The 9,778-nt window shown below is 39.2% G+C and overlaps 1 protein-coding gene across 1 annotated transcript; it reads right to left on the bottom strand.

Annotated features, from left to right (window-relative positions):
• Positions 1 to 512: 512 nt before the first annotated feature.
• hax1 (HCLS1 associated protein X-1) lies at positions 513 to 6,251 on the bottom strand. The gene is made up of 7 exons (XM_046843653.1): positions 6,119 to 6,251; positions 4,572 to 4,786; positions 3,420 to 3,607; positions 3,253 to 3,307; positions 1,750 to 1,871; positions 1,251 to 1,371; positions 513 to 794 (listed from the first exon to the last, which is right to left on the bottom strand). The coding sequence occupies exons 1-7, from the start codon at positions 6,169 to 6,171 to the stop codon at positions 718 to 720; spliced, it is 831 nt and encodes a 276-aa protein (XP_046699609.1). The 5' UTR covers positions 6,172 to 6,251; the 3' UTR covers positions 513 to 717.
• Between the last annotated feature and the right edge of the window lie 3,527 nt (positions 6,252 to 9,778).

Raw genomic sequence — 9,778 nt, 5'->3', positions numbered from 1 at the left:
TCATTAATTCAAGTCACATTTATAAATAAAATTTTAATAGACATTTTAGATGACAGATGATGACAACTGGTTTAACCATTTTACATTCAATGACTTATGCAATGAACTGATGCTGAGATGTTTTGGGGGTTAAAACTATTCAGGTGAAACCAGTATAATATATTTTGATCAACATGAACATTAAGAGAGCGCTATATTACTGAGTTATAATAATAATAATAATAATAATTATAAATGTTTTTATTTCAATAGCAATGAATTTGAAAAAGTCATTATGACAGTAATAATGCTCTTTTAATAGGCTGAATAGCTCTGAAAAGTGATGCTCATTCGCCTGTACGGTGCAGAACATAATAAACTGTCATTAGGTGGCATAATAAATACATTTAACATCATAATAAAATCACCACAAAAATACTCCGGCCCATGTCATTGTCTGCTGCAGATCGACACCCCATCGATCAACAGGTTCAGCATCTTAGTTCCAGTAAAGAGAAATTGTTAACACTAAAGCAGATTCTATTCTTTATTTCTATTCTGAACAATTTGCTTATACACATTACAATTTAACAGATAAATAGCAGTCGGCAGTTTTAAAGAAAAAAAAAAAAGAATGAAAGAAAATAAAGATGGTGCTGAAGCAGTTTGCATTTGTCACTGTCTGTATTTGTGTGTCTGATACTCAGATGCACTCGCGTCCTCGTGTCCTCTCTCCGCTCAACTTCTGAATCTTCCAAAGAACTTGGAGAACATGGAGGTCTCATCGTGCAATTCAGAGAAAGGCCCATGGCCACCTGGGAACAGAACAGGAAGTTAAATCCTGACCAAATATGAGAGCATGTGAAATGCTTTTGCGATATTCGTAGCTTGAATACGTGTGATTTCACACAGAACTACAGATTTACTACCAGTAAGTGAATATACAGTCTATTAACTATAATACATGATGCTTTTTATAAATATATTTAACATGCATGAATAAATCCACCCCCTGTGACAGATTTAAGTTTCACCTTCCATGATCCAGGATGCAGGAGCATCTGGGCAGCAGGTATCTGAATCATTTAAAACACTCTGTAAAGGTATTTGCTGTTCTAATTTAATTCTGTAAAATTCATTCTTGTTTGTTTTTCGGTGCATGTTATTAAAACATTCACTGCTGACTTTTCTGCAAACTTTCTACTGTACTGCAGTCATACTTTCTTGTTCTTTGATGCAGGTTGCGATGTTTTCAGAGTGTGTGAACCCACCTGCTGAAGGAGAAGCTGGATCATCACGCCGACCTTCTAGAGAACCAGGGCCTCCTGAGCGGGTCACTGTAGTCTCTTCATTACCCTGGCCATCCCTTACTGTACGTCTCTCTTCTACCGTCTGCACTCACACATACAAACACCATTACATTATGAGTAATCACTCGTTTACCAGCAGCCCTTTCTCTCTCTTTCACGCTCTTACTCTCTCAAACTGCAGTCGAATTCCTGAGAAACTCAAAATTGGAAACTTCTCTGTCAACTTCTTTGTTAAAGCCTAAGATTGTGTATCAATTGTTACTATAGGAACAATAAAGTGCCATTCATGCTTCAGCCAGAACTACTTTTTCAAAAATCGAGAGTTAAAGCATGTTGTCTGGCGTCACATGGCTCAGAGGAAGGATGTGTTTGGCCTCACATTCACTATGTTACTTAAATAGCTATTGAAAAGAAATGGACATATTGGGAGAAATAAAAAGAAAAGTCACAAATCACTCACTCCATCAGGTTTAACCACTTTGGTAACTGTAACAGACTGAAAGAAGGATCGAGTTTTGGGCTGAGGTGGAGCTCGGCTTAAGATTTGGTCAAGTCCCTCTGAAGACACCTGAGAATCAAGATCTGGAATCAAAAATAAATAAATAAAAAAAAAGGAATTACAAAACTGTGCAGGAAATATTCCAAATATATTTCCCTACATTTATTTGTTACCTTTTAATCTTCACTACTTCACAATCCATCACACAAAGGAGAAGATCTGAGACACCGAACCACAATGAACAAACCCGCCGCGTTTTAATTCATTTCTATACGATTTGTAAAGACTTGTCATTGTCCCAAATTAGCTTTACAGAGATAAATAGATTAGGAATATAAACTTTAGAGTAAATTAGTCCCTATAAGTTTATCCCTAATGAGCGAGCCAGTGGTGACTGTGACGGGAAAAAACTCCCTAAAACATTATGAGGAAGAAACCTTGAGAGGAACCAGACTCAAAAAAGAACCAGTCCTCATCTAGAGCACATCGAATACTCAAAATGCTTCAATTTAGACATTTGAATCAATCATTTCATTGTAATTGCAGCCTTAAGCCATTGCAGCAGTTTACACTGATCATGGCACCTGTTAGTGAGTATGATATATATGGCAGTAAGTAGTCAGTTGATGTGTTTAAAGCAGGAAAAATGGGTGAGCGTAAGGATTTGAGTTTGACAAGAGCCAAAATGTGACGTTTGGACATCTGGGTCGGAACATCTCCAAAACCGTGGCGCCTGTGAGATGTTCCTGGTCTGCATTGGTCAGTATCTATTAAAAGTGCTCCAAGGAAGGAACAGTGGTGAACCGGCGACAGGGTCGTGTGCGGCCGGGGCGTACTGATGCACGTGGTGAGTGAAGGCTGATCCGTGTGGTCCGATCCAACAGACGAGCTCCTGTAGCTCAAACTGCTGAAGAAGTTAATGCTCGAAGGGTCACAACTGTTTTGGCAGCAAAAGGGGGACTCAATATTAGGCAGGTGGTCATAATGTGATGCCATAATGTGATTAATTACACTCCGAATCCATCTTCATGGTTCTTGAGTTGAATCATCCACAGTAACCTTCATTTGTGAGGTATCCATGGTGACGTGTGGTAAACTGTAGAATTATACGACTTTACATATTTTACATCGGAGGCCTTCATGACTCTAAATGGACAAAGAAACTACACAAACTACACTGACAACTACTGCAATGACCGTAAGCTTTTTACACGTACTTCAAGAAACTCAATAAAAACTTGTGAACTTCATGAAATTCAACAGAAACCTGTAACTCATAACTTCTAAACTGGTAATTGCCCAAACAACTTCGGAACAACCTCAAATTCAGCGTTTAAATCAATATGGCGGCTCACAGCATGAACCGAAACCACAACAGCAATTCTTCATGAGTAAAAATTAGTTTTACTGTATATAAGTATTAGCTTCAAATCAATTAACATACAGACATATTCAGAAACTCACCACTGTCCTCTTTCGATTCTCCCTGCCTTTGTCTTGGTCCATCGCTCCAAATGTCCTTAAATGGAAACAACAAACAACTATCATTAATATGAAAAACCTGTTCCGGATTGTAACGCATTGAGAACTGCTGCTTTCTTACTTAAAATAAAGAGATTCTAATGTCTCACCCTTGAGAACGGTGTCCAGTGATGGAAAGGTCTCCAGGGGACATTTGGGTCTCTAGGTGATGAAGGCTCTATGTCTCTAGATGCGTCACGGGTAGAATCGTCCGGCTTTTTCAGCATGTAGTCTCTGAGCGAGTCCCTACTTCTTTCCTCTCTCCTTTCCTGAGGTGGAGCCTCAATACTGGGCATATCTGAAAAAAAGGAGAAAACTTTACAGCAAGATAAACACGTTCAGTGACATGTACTAGGGATGGTAAGATTTACAGATTTGCATCGGCATAAAAGTTAACAATGTGCAGGAAGATGCAGCTCTACCTCTGCCATGTTAATCTGTATTCTACGTGATATGCAGTGGCGGGCGGTCAGGGCCAGCAAAGCCTTCTAATTCTAATAATGCCGGCATTTTTCCCTCCTCTGATTGGTTGGTCAGAGGGAAATTGTTACAAACAAGTTCGACTGGCAAAAAACATGTAGCGTTCTGCACACATTAATACATCTGAGTTAGACTTTTTTATGCCTACGGAGGAAGAGAAATTGATTTGGTCTCATACTTAAAAATCAATTTTCCAGAAAAGTTAGACACGGTGAGGAGGTTGGCCAACCCCGAAGCTAGCTAGCTTGTCTCAGCCCGGGAAAGGGTTTGTTCACCACTTCCAGACCAGTGAATATGAGCGGTACCACTGGATTACAGCCTCTGAGGAGCGGTGCAGATTATGAATCTGCATCTGCATCAGGTACCAAATGCACAGCCCGATACTAGTGATACGTCATATTTACGTAGCAGCAGTTTAGAGAGGGGAAATCAATCTACATATACAATATTGGTCACAAATGAATGGTCCATTTCTAACAAATATAAAAATTATTATAAATATATATATTTTTTTTACAGATGCAAATATGTAAAAAAACGACGCATCAGGATACAAATGCCGACTTGTATTTGATGCACACTTTTTTTAACCGATGCATCACATCGTTAACTTTTATGCCGATGCACTGATACAAACACGTGAATCTTAACATCCCTACAATGCAAACACTGGAGCAAGAGCAAGGTCTCATTGGTTCAGAATGTCAAAGTGAAAGCTGAAAATGGGAGGGAAAAAGAAACACAGTGTATAAGAGTATAAGAGATGAAGAGATGAAGTGTACCATGCCGAAAATTGCCTAAACCAGCAAATATTTCTTCCATTTCCCGGAATATTTGACCAAACGTCTGTGGCTCCTCGATACGCATCCCATTTGGGCCAAGACTGAAGCTGAATCTGAAGGCGTCGTCAAATCTGTCCAAGTATTCGCGATCGAATCCGCCCTCCTCTTCATCGTCATCGTCGTCTTCATGGGTCAAACCATCGAAGAAGGGCTCCCTGGCAAAACAAGCTCAGAATTACCCTTCATATAAACAATAAAAACCTATGTGCTGTTAGTAAAAGCTATCTATGACATACAGAAGTGAAGATTTCGCAATTCTGATACCGTATATAGCTAAAAGTAAGTGTCCCCCTGACTATCACACCCATATGCAACCTTCTAGCCATTAATATGGATAAACAGAAAAAAAGTCCCCCTTTTGCTGCCAAACAGTTTCGACCCGGTCGAGCATTAACAGCAGTAACTTCTTCAGCAATTTGAGTTACAGAAGCTCGTCTGTTGGATCGGACCACACGGGCCAGCCTTTGCTTTGCCTCGGCCGTCCAGTCGTTTAGCCATCAAGATTTAGCCCTTGTCAAACTCGCTCTCGTCCTGCATTCGGGGACACATTTAAAGCTCTTGAGATTTTTCAGATTGACTTCCCTTCATTTCATAATGTAACGATAGACTGTCTTTTCTCTTTAATTAACCCTGTGTTTGTTGCCATAATATGGATTCGGACAGCAGTTATAGTAGCACTAAGAGAACGACTGACTCTGTAGTTACCATTTTCTCTGCACAAGACAACCGATGGTCTAAAGCGCATTAAGTTAACACAAATTAACTATTGACAAGGGAAACCTGTGAATTTAAACCATTCCAGGTGACTATCCTGTGAATCTGATGGGAAAAAGCCATGAGTGTGACAAGCGATCATCAAATCTAACTGGAGGTCATTTAGACAGTCGGAAATATAAAATATTCAGGGTCATCACGCTTTTGTTTGCTACATAGTTCTTTGTGTGTTCTTTTATAGTTTGGGGCGTCTTTAGTGTTAATGTAAAACGTTAAAAAATAATCAAAATAAAAAGGAGGAGCTGCCAAACCTTCGACTGGCACTGATTTCTCTGTCATACAAGATTTTATTTCAATATCATGACTTTGATATAAACTACACTGTTTTCATTTTCCAGGATTTATTCTTACACAAATGGTTGGTAGCTTATTGGTTAAGGTAATGGATCGGAAGGAGATAAGTTCAAATCCCAGCACCAAGATGCCACTGTTGGGCCCTTGAGAAAGGCCCCTAACTCTCAACTACTCAGTTGTATGTCGCTCTGGAAAAAGCTGTCTGCCAGATGCCATAAATGTCAGGTTCAGTTTTCTAAGTACTAATTTTCGCTTTGGGACTTGTTAAGGAACTTCCAGGAACCCCGTATGGAAGTCCTTATGACTGTGTCCCAGTGTCCTCTAGTTAATATTTTGCAAGTCACTACAGGAGCTGATTAGGACATTAAACTTTAGAAGAGGTTGTGATTTCTAATATAAATATCAAATTAAGGACTCACCTCTGGCCTCCTGGAACCCAAAAAAATCCCCGAAACAAATCAAATATACTCATTTACTGTTCAGGTGGGAACTGACAGTCACTAAACAGCCGCACGGAGTAAAAAATGGCAAACACGTCACGTGATCTCACTTATGACGACTCAAGAATTAAACCATCTGGCCTACTTTAACGTAGGGGTGTTTACCTGAAATGTGTTTTGGATTACACATTTAAACACATTTTAATTACTGTAAAGATGAAGAAAAGAATAAAATTGAATTTTTAATAAACAGTACAACACGCTAAATCTTTCCTCTGTACAAGTACACAACCGTATGCAAAGCCCACTGATACATACCCCCTCCACCCCGACAATGAAACTTGGAACAGTCTGCTTAAGCCAACATGGCGGATTATAACAGTTGTAAACACAGGAGCACTGTTTATGTATAAAATGAATTATAAAAGTAAACATACAGATACGTTCAATATATTCTATAGATATATTTAATAAGATAAAAAATGAGAATCTTGTGCATGTGCATGTGCCTATAGAAAAGACATTATTATTAAATGTTTAGTATAAACTTTCTTTCGGCTTCTCCCGTTAGGGGTCGCTACAGCGGATCCTCCGCACGTTTGATTTGGCACGTTAGTATAATATACACATAATGTAGGGGTGTAACGGTACACGTATTCGTACCGAACAGTTTCGGTACATGGCCTTCGGTTCGGTGCCATTTTTTTAAATGCAGAACATAGTTTAAATGTGAGGTTCCTTACGAACATATTAAGTGGTAATTTTGCTTGGCATTTTATGTTCTGCATTTCTTTCCCAACTGTTCCGAAATTGAACCTAACCGTGACTTTTCTTTACCGTTACACCCCTAATATAATGTATAAAAGTTCTGTGAAAATACAACACAAACACCTCAGTTCAGTTTAGTGTTATTTGTATAGTGCTTTCAACAACGGGCTTTGTCTCAAAACAGCTTAAATATGTTAATATTAGTTATACAATTTGAATTTATATGTTTGTCTATAAGTTTATCCCTAATGGGTGAGCTAGTGGTGACTGTGAGATGGAAAGTCTCTATGAGATGGTACAAGGAAGAAACCTTAAGTGGACCTGGACTCAGAAGGGAACCCATCCTCATCATAAACACAGAGTGGTAATTTATTGTTTTATCATCGTTGAGGTGTACTGTTCTGGGATGGGACATTAAATGCAGAAGCTATTTATGCAACTTGGGCATTTTGTCAGGTAGTTTTTCTTAGGTAAAGAAGCAGATAATCGACGGTGTGTTTTGGTAAATTTGGATCTTTGGATGCTGTCGTTCCCTTCACTCACATGTGTTGGCTTACATTTGTTGGTGGTTATGTGTCTTAAGGATACTTAATGATCCTGATTTCTCTCTCTGTCAAGTTAAACCTGTTCCCGAGGTACCAATGACCATTGCTCCAGGGACATTGCCGGGGCTCAGACACACTCTCCCAGTTTAAGTGTAGATTAAAAACATATCTTTTTAGCAAAGCCTACACATAACACACATCACATATCATCTAACATAGAACATCTGATCACATGCACATTATCAACTTGTGCTGTTAATATCATGAACAGCAGCTACGCTAATTTCTCTCCACTGATTCTCTTTCTCTCCCCATCCCGAGACACCCTGAGGTTTGGCCAGCTCCAGTCACCTCCCACCTCGTGATGATTACGGACCTTTGAAGAAGTAGATGCCGAACTCGCAAACATCCCGAACCATCTAGAGACGTACCAGTGCCATTTGGATCCCGCTACATGTGTGGAGTTTTGACATTGGACCTCCTGGAGTGTTTAAAGGCTCTGGCATGGAGAAAATGATGCTGGATCTGTGGTGACCACAAATGCTGAGCTCATAAAACTCGGAGCTACTAACCATATAGACTGTTTAAGACTGCAGAAAGAACATCACTTATAATCTTATACTCCAGTGCTCATGTTAGTTCTCACTGTCCAGTGTTCTGTATTGTTGAAAGATTTATGATCAAACTCTTGATGTCACCCAGATGAGGATGGGTTCCCTTTTTGAGTCTGGTTCCTCTCAAGGTTTCTTCCTCATAACATCTAAGGGAGTTTTTCCTTGCCACAGTCGCCACGGCTGCTCATCAGGGATAAATACACACCATTCACCATCACTGTTGATTTGTGTAAAGCTGCTTTAAAACAATGTCTGTTGTAAAAAGCGCTATAGAAATAAACTTGACTTGACTTAAAAGTGCTATAAAAAAATACTAAAACAAACAACAAAAAGGTGCAATTCTAAGCCATTGTTTATATTATTAACACTATGAACTTGCAGGCACTTCCCTTCTCATGCAGGCTCACCTATAACCTCCTCAGTTTTATTTTTAAACAAGCACCTAAGGTACCAATCACAAATGTTCCTGTCTTTTCTCTCTCTGGATCTGCATGATTCAATTCTGGCATCCTACCTCTGGATGGAGTTCCTTTAATTGGAGACCACAATGCAGCTGAGGATGGTTCCATATGAAAAACCTAAAGATCCCTGACGTTTTAGAGCAACTCGATAACTAAGAGGCTCGATCTGGACTGGAATGAATATAAACAGTCTCTTACAATTGCATTTCTGCATTTGAGCACCCATCAGTGAACAGTTAATAACCTGATCAATGATCGATTTATCCTGAAGGGACATTTGAAAAGTCTCTGGAATGAACCGGATCGCAAGGTCAAAAAGAAATCTTTGACAAGTGAATACCACTTTTTGCAAAGTTTTCAAAGAGGCATGGCAAAGTATTTCAGCTGAATGTTTGGAGAAATGTCTGGATTCCAAGTGTGTGTAAAGATATTCATAAGAGGATTAACACTGATTCTCTCTTCTTCGTCTCGATCACCTTTTAGTGGGTGGGATATATTATTTCTGTCCTCAAAGTTGATGTTACAAGCAGGAAAAATAGATGTGTAACTATTTGAGCGAGTCTAAAGTGGGCCAAAAAAGTGCTACAAGGAAGAAACAGTAATGGAACTGGCAACAGGGTCATGGGGGGCCGAGGTTCATTGACACACGTGAGGCGCGAAGGCTGGTCCGTGTGGTCCGATCCAACATACGAGCTCCTGTAGCTCAAACTGCTGAAGAAGTTCATGCTCGAAGGGTCAGGAGTGTTTTGGCAACAAACAGGGGACCAACACAATATAAGGCTGGTGGTCATAATGTTATGCCTGATCAGTGTTTTACTGTGTGTGTGTGTGTGTGTGTGTGTGTGTGTGTGTGTGAGATATGTTATCATTTGGATTTATCATCCAGAAGTAGCCATAATCACTTGCAACATTTAAAGACTAGTCTAATCATTTTTTAAATAAAACAAAAAGCAATAAAACAATGTTAAAATGTGATCTACATTTATCACGTTAAAATGTTACACAGATGTAGCATGATTTTAGACAAAAACTTCATTATTTAACCTCCTTAACCAGCTTGCCATTTGCAGAAAAAAAAAGGTTTGTATAGAAATCCCTCTATACAGTAAATTTTATTTATATGTAGTTGATATAATTATATATGGTTTCCTAAAAAAAGATCGATCAAAGGCCCCGTAGGCAATTGACTGGTTTTCCAAAACCATCTCTCACACAACACAGAAACACGACATCCAAAACTGTTTTCTTAAA

This window comes from Silurus meridionalis, chromosome 29 (assembly GCF_014805685.1).
Source record: "Silurus meridionalis isolate SWU-2019-XX chromosome 29, ASM1480568v1, whole genome shotgun sequence".
NCBI classification, from domain to species: domain Eukaryota; kingdom Metazoa; phylum Chordata; class Actinopteri; order Siluriformes; family Siluridae; genus Silurus; species Silurus meridionalis.
This window is presented reverse-complemented; position numbering and strand designations above follow the sequence as displayed.

Excerpts from the sequence above, each read along its gene's own strand:
- hax1 (XM_046843653.1), bottom strand. The coding sequence starts at position 6,171 with ATGAGTATATTTGATTTGTTTCGGGGATTTTTTTGGGTTCCAGGAGGC. Across the intron at positions 3,308-3,419 it reads ACTGGACACCGTTCTCAAGG|GACATTTGGAGCGATGGACC; the intron begins GTGAGACATTAG and ends TTTCCATTTAAG. Across the intron at positions 795-1,250 it reads TCCAGCTTCTCCTTCAGCAG|GTGGCCATGGGCCTTTCTCT; the intron begins GTGGGTTCACAC and ends TTCTGTTCCCAG.